This window comes from Microplitis demolitor, chromosome 10 (assembly GCF_026212275.2).
Source record: "Microplitis demolitor isolate Queensland-Clemson2020A chromosome 10, iyMicDemo2.1a, whole genome shotgun sequence".
Classification (NCBI taxonomy): domain Eukaryota; kingdom Metazoa; phylum Arthropoda; class Insecta; order Hymenoptera; family Braconidae; genus Microplitis; species Microplitis demolitor.
In genome coordinates, this window is record NC_068554.1 from 8,283,451 (window position 1) to 8,303,231 (window position 19,781).

The 19,781-nt window shown below is 35.6% G+C and overlaps 2 protein-coding genes across 2 annotated transcripts; both read left to right on the forward strand.

Moving 5' to 3' along the window:
* The first annotated feature begins 8,532 nt into the window (after nt 1-8,532).
* Nucleotides 8,533-9,950, forward strand: LOC103578571 (uncharacterized). Its single transcript, XM_008559700.1, has 2 exons — nt 8,533-8,659; nt 9,280-9,950. The coding sequence occupies exons 1-2, from the start codon at nt 8,533-8,535 to the stop codon at nt 9,948-9,950; spliced, it is 798 nt and encodes a 265-aa protein (XP_008557922.1).
* Nucleotides 9,951-9,977: 27 nt separating this feature from the next.
* On the forward strand, nt 9,978-11,105 carry LOC103578574 (uncharacterized). The gene has a single exon (XM_008559701.1). It carries the CDS (start codon nt 9,978-9,980, stop codon nt 11,103-11,105), a length of 1,128 nt encoding a protein of 375 aa, XP_008557923.1.
* The last annotated feature ends 8,676 nt before the right edge of the window (nt 11,106-19,781 follow it).

The window sequence follows — 19,781 nt, forward strand, 5'->3', positions numbered from 1 at the left end:
AATTTTTCACGTAATTTTAGTCCTAGCCTCTGTAAAAACTGAGCGTTCTGATGTGTTAACACCTTGTGAGGTACTTGGCGACTGATGTTGCTTGACCATATTGCTATCTTTTTATAGCCAGTACCACTTTTTGTCTCATACACGATACCCATTATTTTATAGACTTTAAATGCCGTCTTATGGTTATCGTCTCACCTCTAAAATTAGCCAGTTTTCCGTCTTGATCAACAATTCTCAATCTGAGATTTTGTATTGCTTGTACGGTGATTGGTAGATAAATGACGTGAGATGGCAATTCAACAATCTTATATCCAGGTGGCACACTTGGAAAAAATTCATGATTATTGTGAACTTTGTGCTCATTTATGTAAGCATCTAATGTCATGTTGCACTCAACTCTCAGAGCATTGAGTTTTAATATCTTCACTGGTAAATCTGATGAGTGAGTTTTATGTGGTGTCAGCTTTTGGTTTGTAAATTCCAGTAGTCTACCAATAGAATCTTGACGTGTAAAATTTACAAATTGATCACACTTAATTTCACTTCTCAATTCATTATTATTGGCTCTTATGCTGATGTTGAGTCTTTGTAATTTCTTTTGAATATATTTTTTAATGTCAGTGATTTCATAACTTCCTGTTGGTATCGTCAAGACTCTCTCCATAAGAGTTTCATATTTCACAGCTTCTATGTTTTCACTCATTGTATTATTGTTATTATTATTTTCAGTTACTGAGATATTGTCATCAAGCTTTGTAATTATTGCGACATTTCTTTTAGCTCTTTTATTCTTGACTAGTTTTTTCTCATCAATATTATTTGCATTAATTTTTTCAATATCAATATTATCCACAGGATAAAAGACATAGAATTTACTAGCACCAACATCAATATCGGGTATTGAGTTAAATGTTAATAACCCTACAAATCCCACAACATAATTCTTTGTTGATGATAATTGAATTGGAGGGAAGTAGTTAGCCTCCAACACGGATGTGGATCCTGTTAGCGTTAATGTGAATGGCTCAGCCATTACTGATGTGTTGTACACAGATTCACTTCAATTTATTGTTGTCCAGTGAGAAATTTAAGACACAAATGTCCACATATAATTGTATCAAAATCCTGATATCTTTTGTGATTATATTTCACGCTACTAACATCGAGATATTCCATCAGATCTTGTGGTGGTTGTAAATTATCAAAACTGTCAAAGTAAAAAACTTTATCATTATTTTTTTTATATACAACCCAATGAGTACCAAGTCCAAGTTTATCATCAAGATTAACAATAGCTGATTCATTTTTTCTTGGTCCAGTTTCAGGTAAATCATTTCTCATGGAAACACCATGAAAGTTTGGAATTCTTAGAGCTTTAACAAATTTCAGTAAATCGATGTTTGTGAGTGATCGATGTGGTATCTCTACTTGTTTTTTGACTTGCATCCTCTGCCGACTGGATATGGTCTCAAGTATAAGCCTTTACCCTGTAACGTAATTCTTTTTAACTTAACACTTAGATACTTAGATAACTCGATTAAACGTACGAAAAATTTACACGTAACTTATACTCAATAAATTTCCTCAAATACTCAAACTCAAAATACACAAATCGGGCTACGTTACACTTCACCGATCACTCCTCTCATTTCCTCCAGATCCTGACGGGCGCCAGCCGACTTTTATTTCCCCGGTATCGGCAACCGGTCTAAACGTACACGTAAATTAAAACCTAAATATCTAAATCCTTCGGAAATGAGGGAAAGGAACGGAGGTAGCGGCATGTCCTGGTGCGCTCAGTATGCTAGGTTGTGGAGAGAGGGTCGCGGTTCTTTTTACGCGGAAGAAGCTGATTAATTAAAATTAAATTAAACCAAATAAAGTAAAGAAAACTACATAAAATATCGTAAAGAGGACGCGAGAGCGACGCGAAGGGCCCAATTGGCTCGCGGTCGAGTACTCTCGGTCCCTCAGACAAATAAATACCTGGGTATGACATCGGGAACCTCTTGTGGACGACGAATCACAAAACTTAACACAATTCTAGATAATAATAAAATTAAAATAAATAATGCGGTAACTCAAGACGGCAAAATCACGACAAACGGCTCCAAAACTCAACAAATAGAGCCACAAGCTCCAAACGGCATCCGCCAAGAGTGTGGTCAAGGCCTATCTGTTCGGCTCTCCGACTCACAACCACTCGCTTCAAGACCCTAAACTCGACTACTGGGTCGACTCGTACTCGAGCGACTCCAAAGTCCAACTCTCGGACACCATGGTCAGTTCTCAACTCCTGTGCTCTCGTCTCCTACTCCATTCAGGTCTCCTCTCTACTACTCCCAGTCACTCTCACATTCTCGCCCGTCCATCCATTCTTCCCCCACCGCATACAAGCCGCGGACTCGCGGGTCTTCCCGCAGTATCACTCCCCGTGATATCCGGAGTTAGCGAATCTTTGGCTACCTCGAGCATCGCAAACGAGGCCTGCCGTTCCCAAATAAACGTAAATGTACCCCAGCTAACTCCGGGTACCAACTCGCAGGGGCGGCGACATCTCAGTCGCTCCTTCGTGATCACCACGTCAACCCCGAGAGCTAGGCCTAGGCCTAGTCGTCATCACTGGTCGGGAGGCACGGTATTTTGCCCACTATCCGCAACACAGCTAGACATCCCTCGTTGAATCCACGCTCAACCACACAGACACTCCAACACAGACAACATAACGTATCCATACTCGTACTCTCCAGGTTACCTGCGTTAATATCCCCGGACAAAATATCCCCGACAAAATATCCACGACAAAATATCCCCCGACAAAATATCCCCGCGACAAAATATCTCCAGACAAAATATCTCAGGACAAAATATCTTTATGACAAAATATCTACGAATATTTACGTTGACTTAAAAAAATTTAATACGAGCAATGCAAGATAATAAAGAAAGAAATAAGTATGAAATATTAAAGATTATTTTGCACTTATTTATTAACATTAATGAAAACAATTGAATTCGAATACAAAAAAAAGTAAACTTATTGATTAATTTAATAGTACGTGCCCTTTTTTCAGGCATTTTGTGTGTGTGTAAATACAAAAATATCTGAATGCACCCACTTGCAATAACATTGTGCCCTTTTTTCACACATTACTTCATTAATTATTCAACGATAGGGATATTTTGTCAAAATATATTTTGTCATGAAGATATTTTATCCTGAGATGTTTTGTCTGGAGATATTTTGTCGCGGGGATATTTTGTCGCGGGGATATTATGTCGGGGGATATTTTGTCGTGGATATTTTGTCGGGGATATTTTGTCCGGGGATATTAACGCGTGTCACCTACTCTCCACACACTTACTTCACCGCACACGTACTCCATACTCTCTACTCACTATTTCCTACACTCAACTCAACATACGTACTAACTCTATCACTTTCTAACACACAGACTCACGCTTACTCCCCTTCTACTCCATCTCCTCGGCAATGTAACGTCACAACCCATAGATGTTTGTTCCATTTTTAAATTATGACGTTTGCTCTCCTCTAATCGATTTTTAACGGCACTTGCATCATTTATAGCTTTTGCTATACCAGTAGCACCTCTAGCCAAAGCTCCTGTTGCACTCAGGCCGGCAAAAAGCGGTATTCAAAATGGTAGTACACAACCAACTTTAGATGGAATTGGTAAAGTTCGTGGCAGCCTGATATTTTTTTTCCCACCAGATTTTTTAACTGCCTGAAGAGCTCCTTTCAACGCTGTTTTGATTGGATCATCTCCAGGAGTCATGGACTTTTTAGCAGCTGTGACAACTTGTCTTAGTGCTACTTGTTTCTTTACACTAGTCTTTCTCTTGCTGGTACTTCTTTTCTGCTCTTTGTCTTGCCAGTCTTTGTCTTGCCAGACTTTCTCTTGCTAGGCTTTTTCTTGGCAGCTGTTCTCTTCTTCAACCCCATACCGAATCTTTTTTTCATCTTCACGATTTTATTTACACTCTACGCAGCAGCTTTTTCACCAATACCAGCGTATTTTGCTTGATAACGTTGCCACGCCTTCTGAGTAAGTATTTGATCAGCTTCGTGACGTGCCGCCAAATTTTCACGATTATATGAGTATGCGATATCGTGTTCTTTACACGCAGCGTCTAGCGGATTAATTCCAGAATCTCCACGAGCTAATCTCTTGGTTAGCTTTGTGCCTGATCCACAGTACTGGTATCCAGATATGTGTAGTTCAAATGGTAGCTTATTGATTATACTGTTTACGAAACCTCTACCACTGGTCTCTACACGTCTGCTCTCCATAGTAGCAGCGTCATGACTGACTTAAAATGATATAAAACCTGGTACTTATAGCTGACTGAGTAAGTTGTTGTTGTGACAACAACTTACTCAGTCTTGTTGTTGTGCAAACTGTCAACATAAAGTTTAAATGTCAAGAGGCCAAGTTGCCAGTAATAAATTTTGATTAAATTCTTTAAGGTACGGGGGTGAAAAAAGTTAAAAGACACGGTGCTTTATTACCAAACAGTGTACGTGCTATATTTTGTGGTCCATCAAATTGTGAAAAAACAAATGCTCTGCTCTCACTCATTATACACCCCGACGGCTTGAGATTTGGAAATATCTATCTCTACTCAAAATCTCCGATCCAACCGAAATATAAATTTTTAGAATCACTACTTAAACCAATAGAAGGTGTTGAATTTTCTACATTCAACGAGCATGAGGAAGTACTGAAACCGGAAGATGCAAAACCAAACTCATTGATGATATTTGATGATGTCGCTTGTGAAAAACAAGATCATATCAGAGCATATTTTTGTATGGGTTGACATAAAGATGTTGACAGTTTTTATTTCTGACAGACTTACACACGTACCTCTAAACATTTGATACGGGACAATGCAAATTTTATAGTTCTCTTTCGTCAAGATGAGATGAACTTAAAGCATGTGTATGATGATCATGTAAATACTGACATGTCATACAATTTATTCAAAGATTTGTGTTCAGCATGTTGGAATGTTGATGGTAAATATGGTTTTGTAGTAATTGACAAAGACAGTGAGCTGAATAGTGGAAGATATAGAAAAGGATTTGACTGTTTTATTAGTATAAATTAACTTGTACTTGATGAATAGCAATCAGAGATTAAGCGAACTCTAACGCATCAACATGACGACTGAGGAATTTTTAAAGCAACGAGATGTCTTACATCAGATATCTCAGACTAGTGATGCTATCCGACGGAAGCATAGAATGCTCAAGTTAGGTAAAGACACAACTGAGAAAGCAATGGGTGAAATGTTCAAGCCTATTGTTACACTTCTACAAAGTCTAGTCGAATCATCTAAACATAAAATCAAACAAGAAGTCAAGCAAGAAGTCATAGAAGAAGCCAAAAAAAATAATTCGACAGTGCATAATAATACAGAATTTGATGATGCAAATAATTATAATAGTATTATCTCTGAAGATAGAAGCGGAACTCTGGAAGAAACACAAATATCTTCTGTTGCAAGTACCCCTGCTAAGCCAGTTAGCAGTGAAATAAAGTCTTATTTAGCTAAAGTATATAAAAAAAGTAAAGATATAGATATGAGATATGGTGTCCGTAGACGTTACAATGATTTTTACATTGGTGATTCTGAAATAATTTTTGATGTTACTGAGATTAATATAAAAAATAAAAATTACTCAGTGACTCCTGGTTTATTGGAATTATTATTTAAAAAATCACCTGATGATTCGAAAGTCACACAGAATGATGAAAATAAAGATCTCGAAATAGTAAAGATGACAAATGCTCACAGAAAAAATTATAAGCCAGATGAAAGTGGCTGAGGCAGCTGTTCCGCGTGGCCCGAACAAAGGCCTCTGATCGTTTGGCGCGGGATGAAGATCCAGTTATCGGTAAAATGGGAATTTTATCGACCACTGGAGCTTCACCTAAACCAAAACTGTACTGGCTAGGTTTTTTCTGTGGTTTTCCTATGCCACTGCACCTCTATTGCACAAGGGAGGTAGCAGGGCATCACCGTGATGATGTAGTACAGTCATAAGCACAAGTCGGGCCACAGCCGCAAAAATTAATAAGAGGCGAGAAAACGGAGAATAATTTGAATGTAGTAGAGTTTTGTAAAACACTTTGAGTGATACAAGTAAATAAAATAATAATAATAATATAAGCCAGATGGTAGTTTTCATGAAGACTTGACAATCAAGTATGTTCGAATCTCCCGCGTTTGTTTTTCTCATCGCTACTCTGAGGCCGATTAAATAGAGCTGCGTCGGTGCGTTATCTTGCGCAGACGGCTTCACCGGTCCCATTCTTATCTCAAGCTCCGCCCTCTTATCCAAGTGGGAATGAAGAAGAAGACGAAGCCATTCTCAAAAATTCACTGACGCTATAAGCAACACGTGTTTTTTCCTTTTGTAATTTATAATCTTTACCAATCGCTTTAATAATTAATGTTCTTCATCTCAAATTTATTCTTAATTGAAAGTATAAATTATTTACCGTGCAAATTAGTAATTATTTAAGTAATCAGAAATTAAATAGTTAGCTAATTAATTAAATTCATCTCACCACGTGGTTGCTTACCGCCAAAGGCCATCTTTTCTCACATCACCACGTGTTGCCGCGTGATCAATATATTTATCTCAAAATTATAAATAATAGAATGCAGTGTAAATAGTGTATATCATAAAAATAAATAATTAATTCATTATTTTATAAAAATAAAATAAGTGTTAATTAAAACTATTTATTTTAATCGTAAAGAACTTCATCGCATCCAAGCTTCCGCCAATTAAGCGTTCTAGCATCTCACTATCCTTTCACTTAATTTTAAATTTAATTTCAATTAAATATTTAAGTGAATTTTTTCATTGGTCCTCCGATAGCTTAATTGGCGTTATTTAAAGTTTAAATATCATCTCAAAAAAAAAGTGCATTATCATAGTCATTTCAACGCGAGTACATTGATGAGTACCCTGGACGTGGTACTGCATTGGTGGAAAAAGTGCTGAGGGACACATCAGTGCAAATTACACTTTGTGAAGTGTCTAGTGAATCGTGTCAGTGCTTCAATTACCAGTAAACATCTCAAGGTCATCTCTACGGTCTGAACTCACGCCACTGCATCTCATCACAAGGCATCACCAGCTACTGTCAGTTTGTTCTGTTTATTTTTTCAATTACAAATTTTCTGGTTTTCGTTTCATCTCACTCTAATTACAGATTTTCATATCAAGTATTAAAATGGCTGCCGTACAAAACAGATTGACAATGCAAATGGGACGGACGTCTTTCATATCATCTCTGGCTGCAGCAGCCGAGGCAGGGGTGTTTGAGACACTCCCTCTGTCGTCAACTACCTCAAAACTCAAACTTCTCAATACATATTGGGAAAAGTTAGAAACCGATCACGAAAAGTTGCTGTCATCTAAGACGGACGTCATGATCGAGCATAAGTATTTTACCGACGATTCGTTCGAGACCACTCTCAAGCAGTTCCAGGCAGCTGCAGACGGACTTTATACCCGCATCGCGGATATCGAGGCTAAACTACCATCTCAAGGCAGCGTGCTGGCAAATTCCAGCGTAATACAATCACTCACCATCTACGGCTTTGCCAACCATCATAGTCTCAAAATTCTCAGGGAATTATCAAGACTGGAGATATTTTCACGATTTATTCGTCTCATTGATCAGGGAAAACCTAAATCTCACCAACGCCGAGAAAATGCATTACCTAAACTCATGTCTGGTTGGTGAAGCTGCTAGTCTCACCTCAAATATCAGCATCACCTCAGAGTCGTTTGAGCCAGCCTGGGACACCATCGTCAACCAGTACGAGAATAAACGACTCCTCATCTCAACGCAGCTGGACAAGCTCTTCAGCATCCATGCAGCTGAATCATCATCAGCCAAACACCTCAAGGAAGTTTTGGGCACTGCCACCGAAGCCGTTGATGCCCTGAAATCGCTCGGATCACCCACAGAGCATTGGGATCAAATCCTTGTCCATCTCATCTCACATAAGCTCGACTTGGCAACTTTGGAGGCTTGGGAAGTCAGTGTGGGAGCTACCACTGAGTTTTCCACGTTTGCAGAGCTCAAAACGTTCCTTCAAGGTCGCATTCATGCCCGAGAGGCTATGGAATGCGGAGTATCAGCAAGAAAACCCCAGTCTTTCAAGCCACCTCCACCCAAAGGGCCTCCTGCAGCACGTGTGCATAATTTACAGCAATCAAAGACTGAGGCTTTCAACGTCTCATCATAATCTCAACTTAAACAGCCTACTACTCAACAACCACCGTCAGAGAGCACCCGATGTAAACTTTGCACGCAAGGACACTTCGTGGTCTATTGCCCACAGTTTCGGGCCTACTCTCCTGACAAGCGGCATCAGTAGGTAAACCAGCAGTACCTCTGCACTAAATGCCTTCGTTCCCATAACATCTCACAGTGTCGCAATCCCAAGACGTGCGCCTACTGCCAGGACAAGCATCAATCAATGCTTCACGGTGCCACTGCGCTTACGACGACCAATCTCATTCAAAAGAAGAGCCCAACTCCGCCGCCACCAGTGGTACCTGCATCTCAACAACTCGATGAGGCATCATCATCCGCAGCTGATGCAAGTAAGTCTGATTAAACTTATTTTGAATCATCTCTTTGACTTCAATTACATCTCACCTCTCTTGTCTCTCACTCTCAGCTCACCTCAACTGTCGGATAACAAGTTCTCACCTCACCTCAAGCTCGACAAAGGTCGATAACAACAATTTCCAGTTATCATCTCACTCAGCAGCGCTCAATTCAGTACAAATCAATCACTCTCACAACATCTCAAGAACAATATCACGACCCAGTGTCTCATTAGCCACTGCCAAGGCTATTCTCAATTACGCAGAAGATAATCATCAGATTATCCGTTTTCTCAATGACCCTGGGTCTGAACTTACACTCATATCACGGACAATAGTCAATAATTGTCAACTAGACATCATTTCATCTTAAATTCCGATTGTTGGAGTTGGCAGTGTATCATCCGGAAGTACATCTGGAGCTGTAAATATCTCACTCACCTCACTTCACTCTGACGATAGTGTTATCATCTCTGGACACATTCGCAACAAACTCACAGCTGAGTTGCCAGCTATCTCAATCAAGAAACACCCGTGGAATCATCTCAACAATCTGCAATTAGCTGATCCAGACTACTTCAAGTCTGATAAAATTGATCTTCTTATCGGCGCAGATTGTTATGGACAGATTATTAGACCTGGAGTCCAAACTGGTTCACTTGGTGATCCAGTTGCAATCAGAACAATTTTAGGCTGGTCTATACTTGGTTCTGTATCATCTCAATCTCAACAATCACCAAGTAGATCTCACCATCTCATCTCCAATGATCAACTTCATGACTCAATCGTCAAGTTTTGGCAATTAGAAAACGTTCCATCACATCGCAACGAGCCTCTCACGGCGGAAGAAGCTGAATGTGAGTCTCATTTTCAATCAACTCACTCTCGTGATCACACTGGTACATATACCGTGCGACTACCATTTAAATCATCATCTCAACAACTGGGACATTCAATGCACATTGCTACCAAGTGTCTCAATCGACTAATAAAGAACATCTCACAAAAGCCTGAGTTCAATCCTCTTTACAAATACTTTCTCATGGAATACGAGTCTATGGGTCATATGAAGAAAGTCGCAGGGTCATATCAACCATCTCATATCACCTACTATCTACTTTATCACGGTGTCCTGCGAGAAGAAAGTACAAAAACCAAGCTGAGAGTCGTTTTCAACGACTCCAGTAACACAACCTCACGAATCTCACTAAATGACACACTTCACACGGGTCCAAAACTTCAGTCTGAAATCTTTGATGTCTTGCTGTACGTTAGGAGACACTAATTCATCTTCACCACGGACATCACTAAAATGTTTCGTCAAATCAACGTTCACCCAGATGATTGGGACTATCAACGTATCCTCTGGGTCCATGATGACAATCAACCTCAATCTTTTCATCTCACCACTGTAACATATGGTACACGTCCAGCACCATATCTCGTTGGCCCCGTGCTCAAACAGCTAATCATTGATGAAGGAGATAAGTATCCACTAGCTGTTAAGCCTTTTGAGAAAGGCAGTTACGTGGATGATATCTGTGGAGGAGCTGACAACTTGCATCATCTCAACAACATCGCATCTCAAATAGAAGCCATATGTCTAGCTGGTTGCTTCCCACTAGCCAAGTGGAAAACTAACCATCCTCATTTTAATAAATTGTCATCATATAACATCTCAAATTTTCGAGAGTTCAACGAATCGACATCCAAAATTCTTGGACTTTCCTGGAAGTGTCAACCATATCATCTCACATTCACTGGTCATACATCTCAAAAGGCTGCTATTACCAAAAGATCAATTCTCTCAGAAACAGCCCAGTTATTTGATCCACTGGGACTCATCTCACCTGTTGTCATCAAAGCCATGATCTTGATGCAAGATCTATGGCTAGAAAAAATTGGATGGGACGAAGTACTATCGCCTCAGATAATTCACCGCTGGAAAAAGTTCCGAGATGAATTACCTAAATTATCTCAACTTAAAATTCCTCGCTGGCTCAACATCTCATCAGACACCTCAAACATCGAGATCCACGGATTCTCAGATGCATCACAGCAAGCTATGGCAGCTGCTGTCTATATCAAGACTCATTATCACCTTATACCAGCAAAAATAACTCTTGTCTGTGCCAAGACTCGAGTTGCACCACTGAAACGTCTCAGCATTCCTCGTCTCGAATTATCAGCAGCTTTCCTTCTCACTGAACTCATCTCACACGTGCAAGCAACGCTAAACCTTCAAGAGGTTCCAGTTTTTCTGTGGACAGACTCAGCGGTCGCTGTTGCATGGATCAATCAAGAACCAAGTAAGTGGAAGGAATTTGTAAAGAATCGAGTACAAGCTATTCAACAGAATCTACCAGCAGCTAACTGGAAATTCATCTCAGGAAAGCAAAATCCTGCAGACTCAGCTTCCAGAGGCTTAACACCATCTTAACTACAATCTCATCAACTCTGGTGGTCAGGTCCATCCTGGTTGCTAGAGCCATCACACCAATGGCTAGAATTCACATCTCAAGAGGATCTAGAAGTTGAAACTGAACGCCAATCAGTTCAAGCTCATCTCGCAGTCACCAGTGCAAGTTTATCACTTGGTGATTTGCTTTCATCATCATCAAATCTCACCAAATTACTCAGGGTAACTGCAATTGTGAAACGAGCAGTTGCAGTCTTCAGAAAAATTCCTGCATCATCTCTGAACATCTCACCGCGGACCTTTTTATAATTTTTCCCCGAGACAATTTCTTATTAATTTTATTCATTTTCATTTATTTTATTAATTTTGTTTACTTATAATTAATCGATTTTTCGACTAGCGACTATGACTAGATTCGACAGTTTCCGGTGCGTGAGTTACCCGACCCACCTGGAAACTTCTAGAATATTTCTGGCTACCTGCCTGGAAATATTTGACTACGTAATCGCTCCGGCTACCTGCCTGCAGTTAATTAATTACTTAATTTTATATACTTAAGTCCGGGTCTAATTTATGTATTTTTATTTACGAAATTGATTATTTAATTTGCGAGTAATAATTTTCCGAACTCTAAGACGCGAGGCTACCAGACGTATACTATGTATTTTATAAAATTTTCCGGCTTACTGCCTGGAATAAATTTTATAAATACCTTTATAACAATTCCCAATCTCAATTCCGTCCTGGTGTTGTCCCGTGTCTCGTCCTGGTAATTGTCCTCGTAAAATTCTCGGTCTCGTTATTGTCTCGTCTCTCTCTCTCTCTCTCTCTCTCTCTCCTTCAACTCTCCACCCGTTCTCTCCTTCACCTGATATACAGACGCAATAAGTATTTATTTAAAGAAATACCGGCTACCTGCCTGGGATTTATTAACAAAATATGAAAACTTCATCGCTTGGTTCCACAATCAAAACTCAAGCTATCAATTAAATAATTACCTGGTATCATTAAATTGACGGCGTCTGTTATAGCGTCTGTTCTGGCGTCACTTAGTTGTTTTTTCCCACCTCTCGACGATTCGGATGTTCCGATGGATAATGCCCGATTCTCGTTCCGGTCCCAGTTTATAATTGCTCGCTCACTCCTGTCTTTGGTTGTCTTTTTCTCGCCTACTTAATCTAAGTGGGGTTGACGGTCGAGCAAGTGAAATTTCCACTTCCAGACGACTAGTTGCTACCTACCCGGAATACCCTGGGTGGTAATGTCAAATGACCAACAGTACACATAATAGATCTTATTTTGGACTTATTTGAACGCGGTAAATTCGAATTTACCCCGTTACAGCATGCGCGCACAATGCATGGAGATATGCAATTGACGCTAGCTGCCGTGCGTAAAAAATGTTAGATCTTTGGGGGAAGAATTCCAATCAAGTCTCACATTCAACGCTGCGTTGTATGTGTAAGACAGAGAGCTCAACGATCTCAACAGTTGATGGGTCAACTGCCTACATCTCGAGTCTCACCATCACTCGTCTTTGAAAGTACTGGCACAGACTGCGCAGGGCCTGTTCAACTCAAATACTTTCAAGGACGAGGCACACGCTGCTACAAAGGCTGCATTGCAGTCTTTGTATGCTTCTCAACTTCTGCAATTCACTTGGAAGCAGTGAGTGATTACACTGCAGAGAATTTCTCAAGGCATTCAGGAGATTTACAAGTCGTCGTGGCGTCTGCAAAACCCTTTATAGTGACTGTGGAACTAACTTTAAAGGGGCAGATGTCATTCTCAAACAACTTCTCACCAGTGCTCTCAGCGAATCATCTCATCTTCAACAAATTCTCACCTCAGACGGAACTCAGTGGATTTTTAATCCACCTGGTGCCCCTCTCATGGGTGGCAGTGAGAAGCCGCAGTCGAATCTGTCAAACATCATCTCCAACGCACAATTGCGGATCTGCTACTCACATACGAAGACTTCTCAACATTCCTCACTCAAGTCGAGGCGCTATTAAACTCAAGGCCACTCAGTGCTCTTACTGATGACCCAGATGATATCTCAGCTCTCACCCCTGGACATTCTGTCCGGGGCGCACCACTCAACACAGTTCCTGAACCCAGTCTCACCAGTGTACCAAAATCTCGTCTCTCACTTTATCAAAGAATTCAAGAAAGACTTCAATATTTCTGGGAAGAGTTTTATGCATCCTACCGCCAGGTGATTTTTTCCGGGAAAAAGGGCTAGACTCTTCACCTCCTCCGGTTTAAGCTGAAGAATCTCCATTACTTTCTTTTTCTTGATGGTTCTGGGCAATCCATAGATAATTCAAGCATAGGCTGATTAGCCTCTCCCCAGATCTTAGGCATAGGTCTGGGGGTGCGCTCGCGTATTGTTATGTCATGATAATATTCGAAATCACCGTCTCGAGGGTCGATTGGGTAGACTCGGGTACCGTTTAACTTTGCGTCAAGCTTTTTCCTACGCTTCGTGGCTTCCTCCTGCGCTGCGTACTTGTATTTGTCCAAGTGTACCTTGGCCTCTGTCATGGTCCAGGGGTTACTACGCTTGGGCATGATTATCGGATGTTCTATAAATTGAAATCAAAATTAAATGGAATCTCCCTTTTAAGGGAATAGAGTCGATGCTCCACTTACTTGCTAGCCTATCAATACTAAATCTATTTCCTATCTTAGTTAGAGATTAAACCTAAAATTTCTTTATTTTTCAAAAAAAAAAAAAAAAAAAAAAAAATAGAAATGATACTCTTTAAGGGAAGGGTATCTTAACCGTGACTATAGTAAGGTTGTCTGATCTTGCAGCAGAGATTCGTGCTGTCTTATTAAGGTTTGGGAGTCAATGTGATCTAATGGTGTGGGGAACATTATTTTTTTTCTTCATTTTATGAAGGGCGAGATTTTAGACTTTTCTTTGTTAAGTCATGGACTGAGAACGCTAATTTTCATTTGACGGGTGTTTCGGAAATCTATGTCTTTCATTTGTTTCTAGAGCAACAGTTCCGTTTTCTAAGATTTTAACTATCTCATAGGGGCTATGATAATGACTATCGAGTTTCCCCTTTCTCGGTTCTTTTATTGGGGACCACGACTACATATCCGCGGACAAAACATCCCCGGGAAAAAAAGTTCTTATATGATTATATAAAAATCATATAAAAGTGACTCATATAAAATCATATAAAGTTTTATAATGAAATTGGTCCTATAAAAACTTATATGATTTTATAAAAACTTATATAACCATATAAAATTCTATATAATCATATAAAATCTTATATAATCATATAAAATCTTATATAATCATATAAAGTTATATATAAATATCTAACGTTTTATATAATCATAGAAAGTCTTATATATTTATATAAAATTTTAGATAACCATATCAAGTTTTATAGGACCAATTCTAATATAAGGCTTTATATGATTTTATATGAGTCACTTTTATATGTTCATATATAATCATATAAAGTTTTTGATTTTGATTTTAATGTTTTCAATTTATAAAATATATGAGGTCATTTAGTAATTAATTTGTTTTCATTATAAAATAATTATTATCATAAAAAGCTATTGAAACACTTTATTTATTGAATTTTAATATATTAATATAAACAGAAGTATCCATATGCTATAATAATTATAACAATGTTAATAAAATTAAAACCTACTTTTGTAACGTAAAAATATACGTGTGTATATTGCATAGGCATTTTCGTGAATACTTTTTGTCTAAAACTAATTACTCACATAAGTTTAAGACACAGTTTTTTTTTTTTTCTAGTAATTATTTCCTAGAAAACTATAAGTTAAGATTTGGTTTTTATAAGTAAAATTATTAATACTTGTCTTTAAGTTTATCACAAAGAATGCTAACTTTTGTTTCATATATTTATATATATATATATATATATATATATATATATATTATGCATAGCTAGATGAAAAAAGAACCAAAAATGTTAATATAAATAATTATGAATTATATATGGATATATATATGTATTCCTACTGTCCGTGTCACTTTCAAAAATTATTTAGGAATAATACTTTAAATAAAAAAAAAAATAACAAAAAATATACGTAGTCGTTTGGATGACATGAATGATTTTTCGACCAGTATTGATATGACATCAACTATTCATAATATTTAAAAAAAATAATCAATAATAAAAAAATATTTAAAAAATATTTATAATAACTGCTCAAATAGAGTGAAAATTTTTGTGAGATTGTCTCTTTTTACTTAAATCTTACTTTCTTACTTATTCTTGATCAGCTGCATCTTTTTTACAGTCAACTGCCTGATGCCCATTGTTTTTTTTTTATTATTCAAATCATTATTATCATGTATTTGTTTCTTCGATTCCACAAGTTTTTGTCACATTGCCGCTGTTATTATTTTTCGACTTTCCTTTGTATCCTTTTCTTTAGCTAATTTCAATGAATAAGCTAAAAATGATATATATAGTTAAATTTACATTATTATTATTTATTTGTTTCAATAGTGTTAAATTTGATGTGAGTGAAAAATTTCTAGACAAAAAATAAAATAAAATCCTAAATCCCAATTTCAATATTATAATTTTATATTCAAAAAAGATCTATATTTCAAAAATCATTAAGTTATATTTGTCAAATATTATAAAAGATTTAGTGTAATATATTGAATAATTCAAAGTACAACAATATACACATAATAATGCAATAAAAATATAATCTCGTAACTGACTTTAATTTTTTAAGTTTATTTTTTTTATAATTATAATACGAAATTTTAAATTGAATAAGATAATTTGATAACAAAAAGTTGATTGGAATATAGTTTGTAAAAAACTTGAAAAAATAAACAGTAAAAATTATATTTGCGAAATAAACAAATAATGCAATATACGAAGAAAATAGACATACCGATGATTGCTTCTTTAGCTCTTATGCTCATAACTTCTGTATCTTGTTCCATTCTATCTCGACCTTGAGCTCTGGGAGATCTTCCTGATAAAGTAATTTTTAAAATTGCTTCAGTTTTAAAAACCCCAGAAACTAGTGTACGGGCAATTAAATGTGCCGATTTCTTATCATTGCCATGGAATGAACTCTAGACACGCAGTACACGTTATTGCCAATATTTACCATCTAAAAAAAAAATATTCCAAAAATGTAAATCGAATATTTTAAAAATCTCATTTTTGTTATTATAAATTATGTGAGATTAACAACTATCCAATTTAGTAAATACCTTATTGTTATTATAAGTAGGACCATATAGCTGATGATCATCATCGTCATTATCAAAATGATTATTATCATTACCATCATGTGCCTCAGGTTTATTTAGAGATTGTTGAGACATTTGTGCACTCGAATCGTCCTTGTCCATTTCCGAAGGCATTTTTGTTTTGTTAAGAGATTTTCCTGGTGATGAACGACGATTTAAATCGGAGTTCAAGTATAATGAACTATTTTCACGAGATTTTAATTTTAAATTATTTATGCCATTAGAAGCAGAAGTGTTAATATCGTCAATTTCAAATGTAGGAGTTGTACTTTTTGGAATTTTTTGTAGATTGTTATCAGATTTTTTGTTTTTATTTATTTTATCGTTAACCTAAAATAAAAAAATGAGACGTGAATTAGCAGCAGTTTAATAAATAAATAAGGACCTAAGATTTTTGAACAAGATTAAAAACAATTTAATTTTCTATGAGTAAAATATACAAAAGAGTATTTAAATAATACAAACCTTAGAAGATTTTGGTGAAGATTCACTTTCTTTACCAGAGGAAATATCAAGCCCTGAATAATCTGACTGTTCGGATTCAACAGAAGTATTTGAATCATTAGCTTCTAATAATTTTGATTTCTATGCATGTAATAAGAAAAAAAAAATTAATCGTCTCAAATTAGTATTAAAAATGAGAGGTTATACGAATTTAATATTTACATGAGAGCTACTATTTTTTGTTATTTTAGATTTTTTAGTTGATGGTTTGTTACACTTATATTCTGAATTACGAGGTCTTTTACGAAGTTTCATAGTGCTGTCGACATACAAATTTTTCGGAGGATCATCAATATCAGTTATTTTTGGTTTTGTTTTCAATAATTTCAATCGTTTTAGTTTTAAAGCTTCATCATCATCTAAAATAACAAGCATTATATAATTTTAATTATATAGACCGATGTCAAAATTTTTATAAAACGAATTAACAAATTAAATTATTATTAGTAATAACTTCCATTCCATAGAAAATCATATTTAAAAAAGATGGATTTTTACCTGAAAAATCAATCACAACACCTTCATATTTTTTTTTTATGTGAATAAAATTGACCACGTCACCAATTACCACAGTTTTTAAGTCACAAATAACTTTGTCATCTTGTTCAATAGTTAATGAATTATCTTCCAAACATTCAATTAAGAACATCATGTTAATTTAAATATAATATTTAAGATTTTTTTTATTGAAATATTATTTTTATAGCGCAAATCACTTAATGAAACGCACACAAGAATCGACGCTCATCTAATGTAGGTTATGAAGCATGGCGGAAACAGGATTTCCCTCGTAATCCTATAATATCGAACTGATATAAATTTGAAAATATTTTTCAAATTTTATTCACAATAATATTTTAAATAATAAACGAATTCTAAAAATTTTTTGTAGATATATTAGTATTCAACAATATTTTACTTTATGAGGCATAAAATATTATTTAAAAAGTAAAATTCGAACCATATGTCTGGCGTCAAGATTAGTCTAATAATAATGGCGTTATAAATTTACCATTGATATTTATATTCATCAACGTCCACTCAAAGTAATGTCCTATAATACCAACATAGCTATTGTTTTGGCTTTTTAAGAAAAACATAAGTGTTCAATTTATTTATCATTTAATTTTATAAAAATAAAAGGAATTAATAACATCGTATTATTAATATGTCAACCTCAGAGGATGAAGATCGTATTCCAAACAAGAAATATAAACTTTGGTTACATGATGATAGTTTAATGGTAAATATTTTGTTTTATAACCTCTGTTAAGTATAAACGGCATATAAATTCAATTATAAATCATACAGAAAGATATAAATTATAATAAATGTTGTATAAAAAGGATTTTTTTTAATTTAGTAAATTTAAAAACATTAAGTAAAATTTACTAGCTATAGATATATAAATACTTGAGTGATCGAGTATTAATTCCCTGATCTGGTACTGAGTCTCTTACCTTATCGATGTTTTTTATTAGAAAAAAATGTGATAATGTATTTTTAATTTAATTTGTTATAGATACCTTTAACCACATTGGAAAGGCATAAAAAATCGTTAATGTTTTCAAAAATTTCTGGTGAGGAAAATAAACAAAACGAAGACATTCAAATAGTTGATTATAATATTTCTTCGATTTCACATAATAATTTGGTAAATGATGAATGTGACCATGATAATAATTCTAGCAGTAGATTGAGTGAGTCAAGTAATCTAGATGAAAATGAATACAGTGACAGTAATAATGACAGTGATACAAGTGATAACACTTTGTCCAGTCGAAATATTAATTATAATCAAAGTGATGATACCAGTTCTTTTGAAGAGCCTAATTATGAAAGCTATGAAAATAACTATAATATAAACATGAGTCAAGTAGATATAGATGATAGTGATGGAAATGATGAACAAATTTGTGAAAATAATGTTACAAGTATTTTACAATTATATGAGAATAGTTCTTCGTCCCTTGATGAGAGTATAACAGCACTTTTAGATCTATATGTTAAGAATAATTTAACAAAAACTGCTTTGTCTGATATTTTAATATTACTTCATCAAATGTTGCCTGAAGATAATTATTTACCTAAAACAGTTTATAGATTATTTAAATGTGTTAGTGATAAAGTATCTGAACCAGAAGTCATAAAACATTTTTATTCTAAAAAATGTTCACAATATTTGGGTTCGAATTTAAGAACTAATCGGTGTGATTCCTGTAATGCAGATAAAAAAAATATCGCTTTCTTTTATAAAATTGATGTATGCAAACATATTAAATGGATGTTTGAAAAACAAAATTTGGCTGACAAGCTTAATATAATATCAGATCAAAACTCAAATACTATTCATGATATAACAAATGGAACTGAATACATTCGTGTGAACTCTAGAGAAGATAGACAAATTTATGATTTAACTCTTATACTTAATACGGATGGAATATCTTTGTCAAACAGTTTTAAAAGTGAGTGTTGGCCGCTTATGTTTACTATTGCAGAAATACCTCAACAATTAAGAGAATTACATGTTACAGTAATTGGTTTATGGTATGATGACGTTCATCCTGTCATGAATACCTTTTTGAATCCATTTTGTTTAAAATTAAAAAAATGTTTTGAGGAAGGCATAAATTGGGTTCATCCAAGAACAGGAAAAACCATTATTTCACGTATCATAGCTCCATTAATAATAGCAGATGCTCCGGCAAGAGCATTCAAAATATAGTAAATTTTAATGGAGAATATGGATGCAATATTTGTGAAATAAAAACATCTTTATCTAAGTTGAAAAAAAAAAAAAACGTAAAGTTCGTATATATCCTTTCATTGAAAAAGAAAAAATTAAGCTAAGAACTGGGGCCAGAATGGATAAGCAAGCAAAAAATGTCCTTCAA

Excerpts from the sequence above, each read along its gene's own strand:
- LOC103578571 (XM_008559700.1), top strand. The coding sequence starts at position 8,533 with ATGCTTCACGGTGCCACTGCGCTTACGACGACCAATCTCATTCAAAAG. Across the intron at positions 8,660-9,279 it reads ATCATCCGCAGCTGATGCAA|ATTGTTATGGACAGATTATT; the intron begins GTAAGTCTGATT and ends TTATCGGCGCAG.
- LOC103578574 (XM_008559701.1), top strand. The coding sequence starts at position 9,978 with ATGTTTCGTCAAATCAACGTTCACCCAGATGATTGGGACTATCAACGT.